The sequence below is a fragment of the Mastomys coucha genome, unplaced genomic scaffold (assembly GCF_008632895.1).
Source record: "Mastomys coucha isolate ucsf_1 unplaced genomic scaffold, UCSF_Mcou_1 pScaffold14, whole genome shotgun sequence".
NCBI lineage: Eukaryota > Metazoa > Chordata > Mammalia > Rodentia > Muridae > Mastomys > Mastomys coucha.
In genome coordinates this window covers 93,330,975-93,352,805 of record NW_022196896.1, presented here as the reverse complement: position 1 = coordinate 93,352,805, position 21,831 = coordinate 93,330,975, and the positions used below count along the sequence as shown (strand labels likewise).

General features: G+C 37.4%; 1 protein-coding gene across 1 annotated transcript in view; it reads right to left on the bottom strand.

Moving 5' to 3' along the window:
* Nucleotides 1–21,831, bottom strand: part of Cps1 (carbamoyl-phosphate synthase 1) — a 105,799-nt gene that overhangs the window by 42,105 nt on the left and 41,863 nt on the right. Inside the window, exons 17-21 of the mRNA XM_031368864.1 lie at nt 19,247–19,413; nt 17,556–17,766; nt 15,876–16,074; nt 13,556–13,732; nt 10,468–10,586 (exon numbers count right to left, since the gene is read on the bottom strand). Of these exons, the coding sequence (XP_031224724.1) occupies nt 10,468–10,586; nt 13,556–13,732; nt 15,876–16,074; nt 17,556–17,766; nt 19,247–19,413 (873 nt within the window). The remainder of the gene's footprint in view (nt 1–10,467; nt 10,587–13,555; nt 13,733–15,875; nt 16,075–17,555; nt 17,767–19,246; nt 19,414–21,831) is intronic.

Below are 21,831 nucleotides of genomic sequence, written 5' to 3'. Positions count from 1 at the left end.
TTCCTCTAAACAGGACTTCCATCGTCATCACAAGAACTTGGTTTTTATTTTTGCCTTTTCCTTTCCTTTCTTTCTTTTTCAAATTAGTTAGAATTGTATTTTAGGGAAAGGGAAGTAACAATTTTATTTTTCCAGAGGAAAATTAAAAAAAATAAATCTTCCTTTGGAACATGTACAAAGCACAATAATTACTAAAAAAGAAAAAAAGAAAAAAAAGATAAATGCTGAATTTGTATTCAAAACTGTGTTTTGAATCCTCCGTGGGGAATGCTCCATTTATGTTATATTATAAATCAAGGGAGCATTATACTCAGGTAGGAGAGTGATCAGTTGAAGGGAACACAGCATACTAAAGCACAAGGTTTTTAAATGCGTGCAATAAATGATTTTTCTATTATTGGATATTTGTGTGTGTGCTGCGATCAGGCTTATTTTCACACTTTTGAACATATGTACACTAAATCTATATTACAGAGCTACATCTTCTAAAATAAGCTGTAGGTACAACTTTTATTTGCCCAACCTGCTTTTCTTTTCAGAGTTCAAAGGTAAATTCTTCAAAGACTTGACTTTCATCAAGGCATAGCAAAATCTACAAGACAATGTCACACTGTGCCTGGGACATAGTGCTCTCAGAATTCCCAGCTTCTCTACTTAGCAGGGCAGAATAAACGAGTGAAACTTTAGGAGATAAAACATCTTAAATCAAGACAATGGGAGTTTTACACACTCCACTGTAATCTTTTACTGGTTAGACATCATGGCTCAGCTTTTCCGGCAGGAAGCCTCTAGTGTGTTCTCTGGGTTATAAACAATACAAGCTCCCCCGCGCCCCTCAGGCTCCCAATGTGGATCTTGTTGTTGTTTAAAATTCTACCCTGTAATCTCAGAGACATCCTCCACTCACACTTGGTCTTCAATAATAAATGATGAAAGGAAATGGAATAAGTTCTCCTTAATGAGGAAATTTTCACCTGGCTCGAGGAGCCGGGGAAATCTATTAAGGGACTGGAGGAGGGCCTGAAGCAGCATCGCAATTACCAGGAGAGCTTTGCACTCTTGGGACCCTCACTGCCACTTGACTGCTTTCCTCTGATCCACCAACTCACAAGCCCTACTAAACAAATTTCCCTCCATATTGCACGAGCTCAAATGTGAAAAATAAGCTCTTTACTCAGCCTACAATTATGAGATGGACCTGCAATTTTATTTATTGTCCTTTCTCTTAGGAAAAACAGAAGGGAGAAGCTGGGATCTCTAGCGCTGGTGCTCAGTAAATGACCCCAGGTATAACAAGAGCAGAGAACTGAGTGGCTTGTTCTCATCCTGCAAACCCTCGCCTACTTCTCCCCCGGGTTTGCGCAATGTTGCTAATAATTTTTGGCATCTCCAAATATCAATACTGTGCTGCAATCATACTATTGCCACTGGTGGGAAGATTATTTCTCTTCGCATCTTTTTCCTTTGGAAAAGGAGGCCATGCCTATATACTTAAGAGGACTATAGAAGATACTCTGCAAAAATCATGCATGGTGTTCAGAAAAGCAAAAGACAAAAGAGGCGACCACAAACTGCACATTATTGGCCTCTCTTCATTTCTGATAGTATCGTGGCATGTTCCTCTGTAGCAATGGGGTCTTTGAAGGAACGTCACATCTTTATCTTGGCACATGATACACAGGACATACATGAGCCACACCAGTGTCCATGAGAAAGCACAGCATCTTGAAAGTGATCTCATCTTGAAAGTGATCTCATGTGACCTACGTCAGGCTGGCATTCATGGCATCGCATCTGAAGTACTGGTTCTCAACAGACAGCACCATGTGAAACTGTACTTTAGCTGAAAGATAGAAACTACACTCTCAGCTCCAAAACTTCATGAGAAATCAATACTGTGGATATTTTAAATAGTCTAGTTCTAATTTCTTTATTCTGTATTATTACCTGTCTTCCTTTTCATAATTTTCTGTTTATTTGTGTGATGCTGGGGATTTAATCCAGTGTCGAAGCATATTATCACTAGTTTACATCCTCAGCCTTATATTCATTTTTAAGTAAATTTTAGAATCCCCGGTTATTCAGAAATACTATGATATTAGTTTCGGTCTATTAAGGCCATGCTCTACTCTGTCAAATTTAATAATGTAATTTTCCTATGAATATTAATACCAAAGTGCTAATTACTTCCAGATGTGGTGGTACATAACTTTAGGTCTAGGGAGGTAGAAGCAGGCAGATCTCTGAGAGCTTGAGGCCAACCTGGTCTACACAATGACTTGCGGAACTGTCAGAGCTACCTGTCTCAGTCTGCTCACACACCTCTGTCCCCTTTGTCTCTTCCCATCTTAGATTGCATTCTTGTGTACAGCCCCTGAGGCAATGATGAACAGCGTAGTTTTTACTCCCTGATAATGGACAATGAAATTCTGAAGGGAATGATCCCTGGCATTTTCAGTACCAACATGAGGCATGCTCATTCCTACACTCCATCTCTGTGCCTTTGCGTAGTGTAATGCATCGCAGGCATTACTTACCAGGTAAGGATGCCTTTCCTTGGGGGCAACACTCTCTATGATTTTGCCAGTACGATTTCCATTCACCTCTATTGTACTTCCCACATCTCAATGTGCAAGAGGAGGCTCATGCACTATTTTAAATATGTACATATTAGTAAGTATGTTAGAAGTTACTATTAATAAAGCAAATGTTTTAAAATAATATCCTCTGAGATCTCTGTGCCTTTAAAACTTCTGTTTACATCTTCTAAAGATGGCCTTTGGGGCTTCTTCCCTGTCAGGCTGCCTGAATGGTTCCCCAGAAGAGCTCTAGAAAAGGGCATGTTCATTACAATATTTCTGCTCTAAGTGAGGTCAACTATTCATGCAGGAAGATGTGCAGCTCACAACATGACAGCTGAAGAGACCTGATCTCCAACTGTCTGTTTAAAAGCTGTGTCTCTAAAAAGCTTTGAAAAAGAGTTGTTGACTAGAAACGAAGGCAGGGGCGCTGAGTTGGAATCCTTGACTTCACCTGACTCACATGACATAAAGGATGGCAAGCACCTGGGTGTGACTCAGTTTTACCATCTACGAAAAGTAGGACCATGCTATTTCCAGCTGTATCATACATAGTACCAATGTGCTTTAAAGTCTCAAGAGAAATACAGATGTCTTCATTGAAAACAGTCTCTGGGTTTTGCCTCAACCTTCTTTACCAAGTAAACAAGCTTCGTTAGCACAATTGAAAATATTCATAAAAGTTTCTCATTAAAACTTCAAAAATGGGGCCAGATGCAGTAGCACATGCCTTCAATCCAGCACTTGGAAGGTAGAGAGATGTGAATCCCTGAGTTCGAGACAGTCAGAGCTGCACAGAGAAACCTTTGTCTCAAAAATACAAAACAAAACAAAAGAACGGCCAAAAGTGTACATTTTTGAAGATGTAGAGATTTTTCCCAAAAAAAAATATATAAATATTGCCTATTCTAAAAAAATAACCAAAACCTCATCCTGAGACTATTCTAGTCCTTGGTGCTTACATGTATATGATTTCTACTTAATGATACAAGACAATTAGATAAATCTTATTTTATTAGTAAATGACTCATCTAGAGCCTTCCTATATAATTAGAAAAAAATGGAACCTAATGATGCTGATTTATGATGTCTTTCACCACAGTCAGCTTACTTCTTGGACTATCCATCCTGCAGTTAGTAATTTGGTTGGTTTTTTAAGCAACTGGGAATCGTGTGTTTTATTTCCTTCCCCCTTCTTTGCTACAACTGAGAAATTTTTATTTTCATTAAGACCAATAATGTTTCTGTATTTAATTGTTATATTATCATATAAATGTTACTAATTACTCACTTTATGCTGATTCCCAAGAAAATATAAGATAAATAGATAACTCAAAATCATTTGTATACATCCCAGGATTTATGCTCTTCCTTAGGATGGTAAACTCTATTTTATACTCTTACAAATCAAGGAAAGTTCTTACTATGAAACAACTAGTGTGAAAGGATATTAAGCAAGTGGGATGGCTCAGCAGGTAAAGGGGCTTGCCACAAAAGCCTGAAGACCTGAGTTCAATCCCACCATCTGCAATGGAAAGAGGAAACTCTTTCTACTCTACTACTCTAACTGCACACACCATAACATGTGCTTTTATTCACACATAAACATCACACACATGCATGCACACACACACACACAAATAGGAAAATTTAACTTAAAATGTATATTAAGATATTTGCATATTTACTATTATCCCTAGTAGAATTTGTCCTTTAATTTTGAAGGTGATGCCAAGCATATAATAATTATAGAACAGTGATACTGTGTAGCTCTAACTATTTCAACTGGTGGCCAAATAGTTAGACAACATTCAGTTTTATCTTACTCTGTCTTCACTGAATAGTTGAGACTCTTACTTTCATTAAACTTAGCATAAAAAATACCCACAATCATGATTTCTCACTTCCTAAGTAGAATTCATCTACTTTCCCACTACGTTTCATAATGTACCTATCTATGACTTCTCTCCTATCTCCCTGTAATTAACTTCACTGGACTTGTTCAACTGTCTTCCATAATTATCTCGAGAATCCCTCTCTACGTTATACCAGACTGTTGAAAGTGTCCTCCTATTGACTTATTTCATAGGAGATTTTTTTTCTTCAAGCTGCTGCTGTAGCAATGGGATATTTGAAAGGAAAGTATACTTGCCTTGGGCTCAGACTTGACTCCAGCATGAACTACTTGTGAAACCTTGGGGAATTAACTTAAGCATTCAGGGCCCTCATTTATAGAGCAAAATATGGATGTAGATCTTCTTAGACCACTCATGTTGAGATATGAGATAGATATGCAAGAGTATTAGTCCTATAAGTTTTAGTCTTCATTCAATTTCCCTGAATTAACATTTTCATGTTTACCATGTCCATCAATGAAGCCTATTCTTGTGTAGCTATTTATATAGATTATAAGCCCACTGAAGACAGGTTAATAACTAAAACTTATTCTTCAACAAATGATACTTGACCTAATACAAGAACTTATACACAATGGGTACCAAATAAATATTCATTAGTAATTGCTAATAGATGAACATGGCTATTAATAAAGGAAAATGACACCAGGCAAATGCCTATTCCACCATGCTGCAATTAGACACACTGACAATATAAATAAGCTAGTAATCATCAATGATTAGTAGATTCATACTCATACAATTTAAGTATATGTGCTCTTTAATCAACTTAGGGCTTTAAAATTTTTCAGATATGTAAAATTAATATTGAGAAATATATATAAAATGATATAAATTATCTGAATACCATTGTGACAAGCTTTTAAGTAAAATATCTTGTTCATACCAGAATCATAAGAATCCTTTTATACTTGAAAAGTTCACAATTATTGTCAAATCATGGCATTCTTATTTAACTAATAAGTGAGGTTTCCTCAGGACATTAAATGTTTTGTGTAAATTTTTGTATCATGTGTAATTAAACAGAATATTAAAATTAATAGAGACATATTACACCCAAGAGATTACTTAAAATAACTTATAAAAAAATAAATCTAGTTAAAATATAATGCACTTTTGTATTAGTTCTGAGACATGAAATTTCCCATAGCAATACTTCTGTTTTAAAGAAAAAATATTCTTGTTTAAGTATTCTGCTATTTTATTACTCTCAAAGAACTTCATAGCCAGGCAAGATGGCACACACCTCTAATCCCAGCACCTAGGAGGTAGAGACAGAAGCATCAGGAATTCAAGGCCACACTCAGCTACCTAGTGAGTTCAAGGCAACCTGAGTCTTCCTGAAACACTGTCTCAGAAAATCAAAAGAACAAAAGAAAAATAGAAAAAGGAAATTCACTGTGTAGATGGCTGGGAATATAAAGACTAAAGACACAGAATCATAATATGTCCTGACTGGAAAAGTGGGTTTCCTGCCAGGTTTAACACTTCAAACATCACATATTCAGCACCTTGGAGATCAGCCTAGTAAAATAAGAAGGGGGGCATGTGTTATAATTGGGATTGAATTAAGAAATACAGTAAGTTGGTGCTGCTGTAAAGTAATATAAGACCATTTCCTGGGAATAAAATCAGAGGACTGTACTAATGTACCCTACCTGCTTTATATCAAAGAGATAAATAGCATCATAAATGTCACTCTGAAATAAACAAATCCTAACAGGCAAGTATTTTCTATTCATATATATGTACCTGAGTTACTTCTATATTTAATGTTTTAAACCAGAAATTATAAATTAACACTAGGAGCCAAAGTACAGACAGTCTCATTCTTATGTGTAAGTTCTAACAACTCTTGGGTGACACTTTCCCTTGGAAACTTCAATCAAATGTAAGCACAAAGTGTTCTTGTCTGATTTTGCTATGCCTTGTGAGCAAGTTAAATAAAAAGTCAATAGAAACTAGTATGTGTAGGAGAGGGCATTCAAAGGGACGGTTCCAGCTAAGGTGACACCTGCATTATTACATCAGCCACAAGTTTGTGGCTGCAGGGAAATGGCCGACTTTACTGAGCTCAATTTACCACTTGAATGCCCAAGCAGAACTCACTAGGCTTGCCTGAGATTGTTTCCCTAAGCAATAGGCATGCCTGTGATTTTTCAGCACCCACCAGTGGGTATAGTTTATCACACAAACATAGTGAAGTTCAGATGGAAAACAGACCCTTGAAAACCGTACTTTAACCTTCTTCAGTTCATTCATTATAGCAGTAAGGGGAGATGAAAAAAGGAAACGAATATTTGTATTATCAGAATCGGTGTAGCATAAAAAAAAAAAATCGGAGAAGCCCATGGGATATTGCCTAAAAGTAATTTCTGTATTTCCATAAACCAATAGCAAATTTACGTCAATCATTCATAGAGAAATAAATCCAAACCTCAGCTTCTGAAGTCTAAACTGTAACTCACTGGGTGTCTACACTACTTTAGAGCATCTAAAACGGTGGGAAACAGATTCCTTTCAACAGTTATCTCCAGCACGACTAACGTAAGCGGCATCATGTGACTTGAAAGCCAGAGGGCAAAAGAGGCTGTTCCTGGAAAATCCACAATGGCCATAAATGGTAGGAAACCTTCCATCTGCCAAGGTTAACACAGGCAGGCTGCTGCTTCTTTAAAACACTCACTTGAAGGAAAACTGGGACGCTCATACAGCTTGGTTGTGGCCGTGTTTTTATGTAAATGTCTCTAAATTATGCAGGCGTGACGACAGCATCCCTAAAGTGCCATATTAGAAATAGTGAATGAGTCCAGAAGAAGAATAGAGTTTGAAGACACACGATTTCTGAGCAGTTGATGGAGGATGCTGAGGGGCTCATACTCTTTCTGACCTGCTCATATTTCTTTAAATATTATGGCTGCCCTTCGGTTGAAAAATGTTCAATTCAATTTGATGCTATAAATAAAATGCTTGGGACATAAGGTCCTAAAGTATTTCCTGCTCACAAATGAGCCTATTTATATATTTTACTACGGTAATATTATCCTAGCTAGAGGATCTTTGAGCCTGTATTTGTCCAGTCATTACTAACACAATGAAAATGATCATCATAGGCCCTGGCTATACAGAATTAAAAGCTACTGTGCCTTTAGTGGCAAATATGACTTTGGTGGAGGCGTTAACTACATGTAGTCTTAGTTCTTCTAGACGGTGCCTAACACACCTATAAGCTATAAACCTATGCATGTCTGTGTACGTGTGCACATTACACTCCTCTAGAACTTCAGTCTGAACTTCTCAAACTCATTGAAGATAAACTATCAATGTGTAATGATCTGTTGTTGTGCAGTTAATAGGTAACTTGGTAAATACTAGACTTCTAAATTCCAATTCTAATGTGAGCGTGTGTGAGCACACACACACACACACACACACACACACACACACATCCTGTATGACAACACATCACATTTAGTGATGAGAAACTTCTCGGAGCCAAAGCAGATAATTTACATCAATGGTGCTACCTTGTCTTGATTAATGCCAGTGTCCTATTTATAAATTTGATGAGCCGCCTAGCATGTTATTCACCAGAAATAAATAATAAAAAACAGCATGAAAGTCAGTGAACACGAGTGGAGAGGGGGAACGTTTGTCTGAAGTTGCCTAAATAACAGCTATCCCCTATTAGTAAGAATGGACATTGTCATCAAAGCATCGTATATGTCACCATATACTGTGCTGGTGGCTTAGTGAAACAGTGATCAGAACTGAGTTCTGAAAGGGAGACACTTGGTGCTAAGACACTAATCTGATGATCACAACTCATTTCTTCACCTCAAATGATCACACCGATGATGGCTGGGATCTCTCGCTGTAATTTCCCCAAGAAACCTATTCGAAAGTTGCAGTCGGATTTAAGCACATGGGCACCAGAGATACGCACTGGCAGGAGAAATTTGGAGTCCTCTCCAACATACATCAAATAAACAATTACCTCCTGGGCCCACATCCAAAGTCAGATTTTCCAACACAGGAGCAGTTAAAGATTTAGAGCCATGTAAACCATAAACAAATGTGAATGTAAAAAAGAACAACCGGTCTTTTCAACCCTTATCCAAACCGGCAACAAAGTCTACTCCTTGATGTCAACTGACGATAAGGGGTTTCTATTATGTTGAGAATTATGCATAATTTGAGAACTAAATCTTTCTGGATGTTTACAAGTTTCTGAGAAAATAAAAGATCTCATGGCCTGGGATAATAGTAAGAACGATCAAAACTGGGTCAGAAAACTTGAGTCTCAAGTACTTACAATCAGTCAATGTTGATATCCTTTTGACTTCAGACTCTTATATGCCATAGAAGGGGTGAAGACGGCTAGCTTCAGTGGCCAAGCACACGCTTAATTTATGTAGCATTTATAACAAGCACCACATCGCTATGTGCTTAAATCAATGAACCTCAGAAAAAGAGTGAACAGTACGTACAGTATCTCTCAGATAGAAACAGAAAATTTAGGGTTAGAGCCATTTGAGTCTCACCACAGGTGTTTGGATTTCATGCTATAATAAGCATCAAAACTACACAAGCTAGATAATGCTTTTGAACCTTTAAAATTATTACAAGCTCTGAGGTAGCTTTATACAGATCATTATGAACAAATGAATGAGTATTTAATTATGAATATGTTTATATCAGAAAATGGAAACTAAAAGTGTCAAATTATAATCAAGCACATGCAACAGTAGAGATACTTAAGTCGCCTACAGCAATGGGTTTTCCTACTCTCCAAAGACCTTTCCCTTGTTTCTATCAAAATACACTTATTTCTGCTTAGTTGGAATCTTAACCTGACTGCTAGCTGTAACAGGAACTATTCAGTTAAAACATGAAGTTGCTCCCCAACCCCCGTGCCCACAAATTAGACCATAGATCAAATGCACACTTCGATCACAATAGCATCTGCTTTTCTTCACTCGAGGACTATTTGATGCACTGCGAGTTTCTAGCGCCCCCGTGTGTGGTTTCACTGGAGTGCTTTCATAAGCCTTTGAAATCTGTTGCCTAAAACTGAGCAGCGGAACAGACTATATATAATTCAACACGGAAGTTTTGCTGGTGTCATAAACCAAGAAAAGAAACCCCAAGTCAGCAAAACCCTTAGACAAATGTATAAGTTCCATCTCTGTCTTATTTGCTGACTACTGTTCATTTTACACAAGCTCTTAAAAGGATAGCTACAGGCAATGGTGGCCAGTCTCGTCCTTGTTTGGCAAAATCCCTGTGTACAAAATCAAGAACTTAACATGGCTAAAACTCAGATCTCCCCCTTCCAGATCTCCCATTGTCCTCAACATTTTATGTAATTAAATTGTCTGCATTTCCCCAAGCCATTTGAAAATAACGTATACTACCAAATCTTTCTTTCTCTAAATATATCCCTAGGCTTAGAGATGAGATTTCTTTCCAACATAAGTGTGTTTCAGTGTATTAGGGAGAGAAGCCAAAGAGGACCTTGCATCTTAATTTGGTAATAGATGGACCTCTTCTAAAAGATGTATCTGTAAAACTTGCCTAAGCCAGAGACAACTCAATAGGCAGTCTTCAAATAAAAATTAAAAGGGTACCCGACATTATCAGAAAATTCTAAACATAAAATGAAATGTATAAATAATTGGCCATGAAAAAATTAAAATGTAAATTAGTTAGAGGTGAAGAGGTTATTAACAGACACATGAGTATGGTTCATTTATGTACTGAACTAAAAGCCCCCATTTTGATATCAGTGGAATCCAAGGAGAATAAATTCTCTATCGGTACATAGTAATTTGTAGGTTAATATTAAAGTCATCTCTTTTCCCAATCTTGGCATCAGTTAGCTCACTGAGGCAGACTTGGGTAACTTCATGAGAGGGCAACTCAGACATTGCACTGAAAATATAGAGAGTGGTTCAAAGCGATCCTCTTACCTGTTCAGCCCCTTCAGTGTCTTATCCATGTTTAAAATGTCACGCATCTTATATAAGAACCACTTGTCGATGGATGTGAGCTTCACAATCTCATCAAGGGACATGTTGTTTTCCAAGGCCTGCCAGAAGAAGAACAAACACTTTCTGTGGCAACCGTTTTCTCAATGTCTTGTCTAATTGAAAATATAAGAGCCATTCCTTCCCACATTATTTAGAGAGACTGGCACCAGGTTACGTCCTAAGATATGAAACCGAATCACTGATGTTCCTTGAAATAAACCTAGGATGCTGTTAACTGCACCAACAAATATCATACAGAGAGAGTACAAGAGTAATGTGTGCTCACAAGTCTTAACAGGTCCTGTCTCCTCCTTCTCCTCCACTCCATTTGGCTAGGTTACTATTTCCTAAACTATATATTGGGTAACATGAAGGATCTAATGACATATAAACTTACTACCCTATTGGCAGCTCCCATCATTTTTCTAAGTGAACTTTAACAATCTCCAAAGCAAAGTAGTAACTACTCACTGAGCTGAAGGTACTAGCAAACTACATAACTCCCCAAACCAAACCTTCCAAACCCAAAACATGCACATTGTTGTTATTATTTATATTTATACAAATGTGTACAATAAACATATAATATCTATTTCAAAACTATCTTAGAATAATACTTTACATTTTTAAACTCAGAAGAGAAGTGCAACTTGTAACTCTGATGTTATATTCAACTCATACAGTTTTCTTAAGTCTTTACTTATTTCTACTAGAAGAAAGTCCATGATTGTAAGCTTTGAGCTATAGCATGGGTCACAGTTCACTTGACTAGAATAGCACTTAATGAAAACCCTCGAAGCCATGTTTGCTTTTTAACTTTGTTTATATTACTCTTATGTAACTCTTCACAAAATTACGATCATATCCACAAAATCTACATTGGTCTTAGTCCCTAAGAGACCAAAAGCTGCCAGGCATTAGTAATTAGAAGGTACATAGAAAGTAAGTTATTCATGCATTTTTACAGATTAAATAAAGATTGCATCTGATGATGTAAAATGAAAAAGGGCCTGGAATCTGCTAACCATTTCCCTGAGAGGAAGAAGGACTACAGTGAGGTCTGCTTCCATCGTGAAGCAAGCCTGCCAGGCCTGAGACATCATCTTCCCACACTGTAACTATACCGTCTTACTCCCACTGGAATGAAGTCCATTATGACCCCAAACACATTTGAGGCTTGTGAAATGTTCTCCAAATAAAAACTAATGCCTGCATTCTCCCTAAATCAAAAGAGGTGGTGACCCAGTCATCCTGAAATAAGAATTCTGCAGAAGCCAGACCTCAGAGTCCCTTGCCCTCTCCTGAGAATCATGAAAGCAGGTGAGGAGTCCCACCCTCCCTCCATTCTTTTTCCCTTTCAGCCCTGCACTGTCCTTATTTCTCTGTCAAAATCACCAAGTCCCCGGTTGCTGTGGAAATGAACAATAATGATGACCTCTAAACAAGCAGGAATCAGTTCCCTGTCCCAGCACTCGGGCAGACAATAATTTATATCCCCGAGCCCGCACTTCTTGCTTGTACACAGCATGCTCTGTGCAGGATGAACCTCCACACATTTGCCCTGCATCCCCCATCCTTTGTAAGTCTGTTAGAAAAGAATGAGAGATTTGCCTGAGTTTTACAGCCTGGCTGGCAACTAGGAAATGCTATCCTTTTTCATCTGCTTCAAGTGGCAGAAACGAGATTGCTAGACTCAAGGAAAAAATCCATTTACTGCCCTACCCCCTGAGGGAGAAAATTATATCTATATATGTATCTATATATTTACAATTCCACACCCATACATATGAATATCCTCAGTTGCTTCTTAAATAAAAGACTACGAGAAGGACAGTATACACAGTAAACTGGCCTTCTTGAAAACTCTCTTTGTTGCTACCCCCACCACTCCTGAAAAACATCAGTCTTAAAACACAAGATTAGAAGATATTCATCAAAGATAATAGTCTCTCCAAGAATTTCAATAGGACTTAACTATTTTAGACATAAAACCTATACGATTGAGGAGAAAAGATATCATGCTCTGAAGGAAATATCCCTTGTCCTTTGTCAGCTCTCTGCAGACCTGTCACTAAACACTTTCTGCTAGTAAGAGTTGCAGTGAGTTCAAATCATAATGTGCACGTTTCTGTTGCTACCAAGGCATTATAAAAGTCATATTCCTTCTTTAAAGATGCAATTCATATTTTCACTACTACATCCCACACGCACACACACAGAAAATGGCCAAGGGAGTCTTGTGAACACAGGGTGGTTTGACACTGTTGGGGGATTAATGCAGGTGCTTCCTTAAATGTCAAAAAGCCATTTAGGGATTGCCAACCAGGCAGATTCCAGCTGCCCAAGTCACCTTTCATAAAATCAGATGAGCTGAAACTTCAAAACTCTAAGCACAGTAAATATAAAGGGAGATTAAAATGGCACTTCATTTGCCTGAGAAGGAACTAGGGGGTGGACTGAGAAAGGTGGGGCTCTTTGTTCTACAAGTAACCCCTCCAATAAAATAATTGCATGGGAAAGCCTACTGTCACAGCCTAGGTAGCCTTATGTTTAAACACAGAAAAAAAGCAAATGGAATTATGTCAGGGTCTTTGGTAGGATCTGCTATAGGATACCAGTGTAGCTCCTCTCTAAATACAATTTCATCCATTTTCAGGGAGCCTTTGCTAAAAGGTTACAAGAAAGGACATTCAGAACTATAAACGCTTAAAGTACTGGTGCTGTGTATACAAAATGGAGGGACCACTTTGGCTGTGTCAGTATCTTTTAAAAGTGTGTTGTGCTCTTGGGTCCAAGTTTCAAGTTATATATATATATATAAAATACTTTTTATTACTCAATTAGAGGAATGTCTGATGAAATTCAGAGAGACGTTGTTTGTGAGACAGGAATAAGGATGAGGTATGTTTATGTGTGTGAGAGAGACTGAAAGGGCAAGGATGTATGTGCACTGGCTCACATGAAGAGGTCGAAGGCTGTTTGCAAAGCTGACTAAATTCCAAGGCCATTCCAAGTAATCCCATATTACCTTAGCAATGGCATAGATGCGGGTGCTGGAGGGTTCAGACAACTCTTTCTTCAGATCCAGGTTTGCTGGCCATTCCTTATTCATCGGGAGCCGGGGAGTGAACCCATCCACAGACGGGTGGCACATCCTCAGAGCCTTCTGAAAACTTTCCTCAAAGGTGCGACCAATAGCCATGACCTGGGATACACACACAAGAGCATCTCTTGAAAGAACAACCTCACATATTTTTAGTTTCTCACAAAACTAGGTATGTAATATTTTCCAAAACTTGACAACTGCAGTGAGATTCTGAGAGTATTTGCAGACTTTGAGCTTCTGTTCCCTAGTCACTCTTCCCCTTTCTCCATGCTTTTTAATGCAATGAGTCTTTAACATTTTATTAGATTTTTACCAGCTAGTGAATGTAGTTGTATTTCCTGAGAGTAAGGAAGACATCGCCTGCACCTGTTCTGAAGCATAATAGAATTAAAATGAGGACCAAATGGCTAGAGCATAGGGACCCTCCCTTTCAAATGCCAATGTCCTTTAGAATACAAAACAAATAAGGAGAAAACAGACTATTTGAAGAATACCAGTCAGGATCCATGACAGCTTGGCTTTTCTCTAGCTAAGCATTAATATTAGCAGACCCCTAAGAATAATAACAAATATACATAGATTGTGATTTTAAATCTAGATGGAGGTTAAATTCCACCATGACAAATTTTATGTGTCTTTTTACAATATTTACAGCTAATTGTATCTAATAAAAAAAAAATGGAACAATTTAGTCTGAGCCAGGCAGTACTCAAAACTAAATTTAATCTGGCCTTGCAGCCTACCCAGTTATTTTAGTGGTTGAACATTGCCTTTGAATCTCTCCACGGAACAGTAAATTGCTGTGCAGTTTTTGACTCCAGTTTAAAATATCAATGGTTACAATACTGCCTTCAGTAAATTTTCATGATTCCTCAGATAGATTCAAGTTCACATTAATGACAAATTATAAATGGCTATGTCAACTATGTGAAAGATACTTTTTCAAATGCCACTAATTTCAAGCAGATTAACCTTTTAACACTGTCCCAAATGTGATTAGAAGTAAAGAGAGTTTCCCAGAAGCAGGGATAAACAAAGTGCCAGGACATTTCAGCTCAGGGAAAGGGAGATTCCTATCCCACTGTGCTTTCTTGGTTTGGAATGGCTGTACTGGAAGGCTTGCAAGAGCTCATGTAGTCTGCCTGTCTCCTATACCAACGTGATAATGTGAAGTATGAGAAAATGAAGCCGCAATTCACATGAATGGACTAAAATCAAGTATTTAACTTCAAAGCAGTTGTCTGGTTTTGTCCAGTCCACTATTTTGGGGTGCGGCATTTATATGCGTGTGGTATACTCATGAGTAAGCATGGAGGTGTGGCATGCACTTACTTATCCGTGTGCTGTGGAGACCAAAGCCTGATTTTGCGATGACTTCCTAAACTGCTTCTCCATATCATTTTTTGAGATAAGATCTCTTACTGAACCTGGAGCTTGCCAGTTAGCTAAATTAAGTGGCCAGGAGGCAACTAATTGACAGTCTCCACTCTCTCACCTACTTCCCACCCTATCACCATCTAGCTGAGATTACAGACCAACACCATCACTCCTGCAATATGTGTGTCCTGGTGACCCAAATCAGATCCTCATACTTACACCACAAGCATTTGACCCACTATCTTCCCAGCACTTATATTATCTTTTATACTGTTTTATTTTCTATATTTGATTATAAAAATAAATTCATCTCAGGTATACACATATGATATATATGTATACATACATATATATATAGTATATATACTGTTATATTTATACTTATATAGCAGTATATATACTATATAAGTATAAATATAACAGTATATATACTATATGTATATATATATATGAGATAAAATTATTTTTAGTCAAATATTGATACATATCATATATATACATACATATATAGATCTATGATAGGTAGGTAGATAGATAGATAGATAGATAGATAGATAGATAGATGGATAGATAGATATGTATTACATATAAGTATGTTTTATACACACACACACACATATATATATATACAGAGAGAGAGAGAGAGAGAGAGAGAACTTTGAATCCATAAAAATATCATGTAACAAATAACATAGACTAACCCTCAAAAGAAGCAGTGTTAAAACACTAAGGAGGAAATGAAACTTCTAGCAGCCAGGAAAACAGTATCCAGGCAGCCTTTTGACTTTCAATGCTCTCAAGGCCTAGACAAGAGCACTAAAACCAAATACAGTGTGAATGGAGTACTACTACCTCCCAGACTCACCTCGCCTACACTTTTCATTGAGCTACCAATTCGGCTGGATGTCCCATGGAAACGGTCGAGATCCCAGCGAGGAATCTTGGTCACCATATAATCCAGGCTAGGTTCAAAGCAGGCTGAGGTCTTCCCAGATACAACATTCTTGATTTCTGGAAGTGGGATTCCTAGAGCGATCTTTGCTGCGATGAACGCCAATGGGTAGCTACAATGCAGGAGGCAGAGTTAGCCTACCTTCATTGGTGGGTTGGTTGGTTTTGAAATCCAAGCAATCAGTACTGAAAGCAACTCCAAACATGAACAAATCTTTCTTTACAATTTTGGCATCAGACTACTTCAAAGTATAAGACACACCTGATACCTCCTCCACATAAATATTTACTGGCCACTTACAAACTAATGTGATTCAAGATAAAGCGTGAAGCAGTGCAGCTTAAAAGGAGAATCCTTTTAAGCCCTCTTTTGAATTACTACAATCTCCAGCCTTCATCCTTTCAACACAAAATCAATAGGTTTCTTAATAAATAAGATTTTACTTCCGATGCCTGTGTCTAACATCCACTTAGATTAAAATCTGCAAAATAATCTCTGAGAAAATGTGTTCAAATTTGTATCTAAAGAGACAGGTGGAAAATGGTGTATTATACATGGCCAGGAAAATATGGACTTTGCAAGTCTGAGTCCTTGTTCTGTCTCCAAATATTTGAACATTGGGATCTTAAAAAAAAAAAAAAAAAACTAACTAACACTCTAGCAAATTGGCCATTCTCTGGAATGTCAGTTCAGATAATTTCATTTGGTAAAATAATTCATGGAACTATAGAATTGGATATGTACTATAGAAATGGATTATTTGGTGAAAGTTCTTGTCTTAACAGACCAGGAAACAGAAGGAGGTAAGTGCTTTGCCCAAATTCACTAAGTCTGTGGATGAACGGAGCAAGAAATCAGGTCTTCTGACTTCTGTATAGAGCGCTACAACCTTGCACTACTCCGTAGCTACCTAAAAATCCTAAAGAAGTAAACATTTTCCTCATTTAAATGCCATACAGCTTAAACACCAGATGCTAAAAATATCAATAGAAACAAGAGGTTTTATTTACTTTCCTTCTAATTATGCTTGCTAGCAGCTGCTAAATGGACATTGAATTTACTTATTTGGTTCTAACATTTACCCATGAAATGATCCTATATTGTTAATTCCTATGGAAGTTTTAAAAATCATTTGTTAGTTATAAGCTGATAGATAATTGTGTAAGTTTTATCATGTCTATTTTCGAAATCAAAATCTATACAGAAGTGTTTAGTTAAAGTATTTCTTATCAGCTGCTTATATAAGCAGTTGAAAACCAAAATTAAAGACTAATGCTCACTCTTTAACAACAGCTGCTAAGTGCAATTAAGTAGCATATTTTTCACAGCCTGTTTTGGTCACCCAGATTTTGATTGGCTTCTGATTAGTCAGCAAACAGAGTTACCTAACAAGACCATGTGTCTCAACCTGGCAGCAAGCTCGTTAATAACCATGTCTTTGGGGTTTTCTAAATGTTCTGGAGCTAACACAGAGGAAATGGGGGTAAATTTTGTAAATACAGAATGGTCTTCTGTATTGACTAACAGTCAATTCCCCATTTCAACCTACAAAGAAAATAAAAACATGTGCTTAATCAATCATTCTGATCTTACCCAGTGGCCTTGGAGGCCAGCGCAGAACTTCGGGACAGCCTGGCATTCACTTCAATGATACAGTATTCCATGGAAGTGGGGTGAAGAGCAAACTGAATGTTGCATTCGCCCACAATGCCCAAGTGGCGAACCACATTGATCGAGGTGCGTCTCAACATCTGGAACTCTGCATTGGAGAGTGTCTGGGCCGGGGCCACAACAACCGAGTCACCTGTCGACATAAACGCTCATTATTCCATGTTATAGTTCAACAGCCAGCTTGAATGACTTAATCTATTAAAAAATCTACATCATGCAAAGCATAATGTAGGCTGAAGATTTGAGGAAAGGATTAAATTAATATTCACGTTCATATGAGTGAAGTATTGGGTATTCTCCATAATCTGATATTCTCTTATATTGTCCGCATGATTCTGACAGTTTACTTATACAATCACACACACACCCAACTTTGACACATTTTTCTAGCTGCTAAAGTTTAGTTATCAGCTTACTAGATTCGAGTCAGGCACTTCAGCTTGAGAAGCTTCCTTCATCTCAAATTGTCTCTCAAGTTTTTCCTTCCAAAGAATAGTCTCTCTTTCTGTGCTAGACCAGTTCAACCCTCTCCTTTCTCCCTTTCTGTTCTCATTCTATTCCAGTATGAGACCTGTTAGGTTTCAATCCTAGGCTCGTTATTACCCTATCTTATTACCCATAATCAGTTCCCCTTTCCTCAAAAAACCTATCTCTAACTTTGACAGACACACAAACCTCTCAATCTCTTCATCACTAAACATGTTGGAAGTTCGTCAACTTCCTCATCCCCCTCCCCTTACCATAGAATCCCATACCATGCATGTCTCATCACTAAGTTGGAGTATCTAATTTTTCTTGTGAATAGCTAAAAACCCAAACTAAATCTTCATTCTTGGCCTTGCATAAGAACTAATGCTACTACAAAGAAAGATATTATGTAAAAATGTTCTTGCATTGACCGATTTGATACTTTTCCCACTAATTTTCCTCATAACCCTCTATCCCCTTTGCTTCAACACTAATTCTCTTTATCCTTCCCTAGAATTTGAATTGTTTTCCATCATTCAAAACTTAGACCTCTTCCTACCGCTCTCTATGCCTATATCCTTTAAAAGTATGTGTGTCTCTAGTTTCAATGATTTCCTCTACACTAAATGCTTTCCAGTGACTCTGTGTCTACATTTTCATTTCTGTGTTCCCATATATCCCATTCTAGAGTTCCCAACTCCTTTCTGCAAATTTCTCCCATCTTCAATTTAACATTTCTAGAATGTAAGTCATCATCTTTGTCCCGTGGAACCAACTAGTTTAACTTGCTTAAAAACCTATTTTCAACTCCTTTCAATACTATTTTCTCAATCGTGAACACTTCAGTGTGCTTTAAGGCTTTGCAAGCCCCATCTTTACTTTCAACACTGTCATGGCTCAAATTCATGGTTTATCTGACCTTTCTCCATTGAAATCAGGATTGCAATATCTATCATCCTGCAGAGGATTTCTGTGAATTCCAAACTAAAGGTGAGAATATTTTCAGTGCTATAAAATGCTATGTTTAAATGTTAAGTGTTATAATCAGTACACTAACTCTGGTAAAGTACCTTGTAGAGGCTGCAATGGCAACCTGAATCTGGAGTCAAGCACATGGCTATAATTCTGGAAAATTCTTTGCCTACCTGTGTGAACACCCATGGCGTCAACATTTTCCATGTTACAGACGGTGACACAGTTATCATCTGCATCTCGGACAACTTCATATTCTATTTCTTTCCAGCCTGTCACTGACCGCTCCACCAAGATCTGGTTGGTCATAGCAAATGCCTGGAAATCGATGGTAGAGATACCAAAGATTTAAAGAAATATCTGGTTTAAACAGGGACATTAAGGAAAATGCTCTCACCTACATCCTGGTCAGCACTAAAGTCTCAAACCTCATCTCCACTCTCCCCCACCTTCCAGAAAGCATGGGGGGGTATCTGAAAAATTAGTGGGACCAGGAATAGCATCCTGCAGTGAATGTGCTTGATTTGGGTTATTGAGGCTTGCCATTCAAAGTGCTGATATGACATTAAATCAAACTAATTTAGGAAAAAGAGGAAATAATTGAGCAATCAGGCAGAGGGAAATGAAATTATTTCAGTAGCTAGGCTTCTGTGAAACTAGAGAAAATGTGATAAGTACAAATAAATGTGAAAAAAATAAGTCTAAAGATTCGGGCTTTCTCCAAAATAGCTGAGGGTGCTTTGTACAGTGACACACACAATACAAGTTTGCTGGTGCTGATGAGGAAGAGAAAGAAGATGATGATGCTTGTAAACAGCTAGCCAAGACAGCATATGCAACATGAGAATTAAAAAAATCATATGCCGTTATTATTATGGTTAATCACTGCCTAAGTGCTTAAATACTCTGAGTCGTATATCATACATGGCTGATTAGACAGATATGAATTAGTATAATTACCATTTCATATTTACTGCGTACCCACAGTATGGCAGAATGCTGAACTCAATATATGAAAGAGGCGATATCTGACCTTAGGACATGTGGTGACTGACAACTGAAGACAAAAATGTCCCTTTGTCTCATAACAGATTTGATTTTGGATGACAGTAAGATAAAAAGAATTTTCATTTGATTTCAAATTATTAGTAGGCTTTATGATGCAGTGGCAACTCAATTTAAATTTTCTATAATGGATCTCAACACTGGGTACTTTGCACCCACAGTCATCACTGTAGTCTTCCACACTATAAGTGTGACTCCTTTGTCCCCACATCTGCCCATCATGAGGTTCTCAAAGCTGTTAGGACATGCCAAAGCAACTATTAACAAACAAGTAATGATTTAATTGGTCATTTGGGTTGTTTGCAGAAAGAAGACGACTCAAAGACAAAGAGAATAAATTCTGTATTTTAGTAAACTAGTGTAGAAATTTAGATACAGGAAAAACTGGCATCCTGTCTGCTAACCTCCTAGCCTTGTTTTTAAATTCTTTCAAGTCTCCAATTTTACTCCGAAGTTAACTTAAGTACCTAAATGACTTAGCACAATATCAAGTGGCTCTAATTATAACATCAAATGAATAAAGGGATAGATTAGGAGGTAATGATATGACTAATTAATCTCAAGGAGAAAAAAAATAAAGATTTCCAACAAGGAAAATATTCAACAACCATTGATTACTTTATCAGAGTAGAAATAATTGAAAAATATTTCATCCAAATTGTCTTCACATTGTAAATGTTCTATATAATAAACTGGTAATTCAGAATGCTTTATTTTGGGGAGAAAATATATTTAATATAGAGAAGAATATACTTACTGTCTCTAAATACAATGCTAATTTTAAGAATTCATAACACATAGCATGCTATAGTAAATATATTTTATAGCTACATAAACATATTTTCCTTTAAGTAAATAACTCCAAAGTCCTAAATGTGAAAAGGCACCTTTCATATTAAATATGTTGCCTTTTGTGTTTATAATAGGGGCAACTTCAGAAAAACTAAATCTAAGTTGTTGGCTTGTAAACCTGTCACTTACAAGTACCTGGGTCTATTTAATTGTATTTATCTGCTTTCAACTTTTCAATATCAACAATTTTAAATCCTACTCTATTTTGATTCAAAAACAAGAAAAAATTGAAAAGCTATAAATTGTGTGAGACTAAGATACCCCTACAAATGGCTGCACGATGATGATGTCAAATGCATCGGCCTGCTGTGCAGAAGTCCTAGCCACACCTGTGTTTCCTCATTGAAAGTCACCACTGAGTCTCAGTATTGCCAGGCATGGTTCTGTAGAAGCAGAATATGGACAAACAACTCTGGAGCAAGGTCTTACGCGTTTATCGATGTTTTGTGCAGAACATCTTTTCTTAGTGAAGATAGTTACATTCAATTTCTCAGAATGTATTTAGTGATGAATCAGTGGGCTTTGGATAGAAAACAAACTGTAAGTGCTCAGCCCTCCCTTGCCTTTTCATCTGTGTGTTGGCAAAATCCACTCGTGTTATTAAACTTGGAGGCTTGTGCCATCTTCTCAAAAGTAATGTGAAACCCAAGGCATTTTTATTCTGCTCTTCGCTTACCCAGTAAAACGTATTTTAATAATGTGATTTGCTGGGGTAGACTGTGAAATACAGGTGGATGAGGTGTACCTCCATGAAGTCAATAGCAAAATGAAAATGGACAGATAGGTAGAGTGACCACTAGTTTACCTCAAGTCATATGGGTTGAAGATTTGTGCTTTTTCC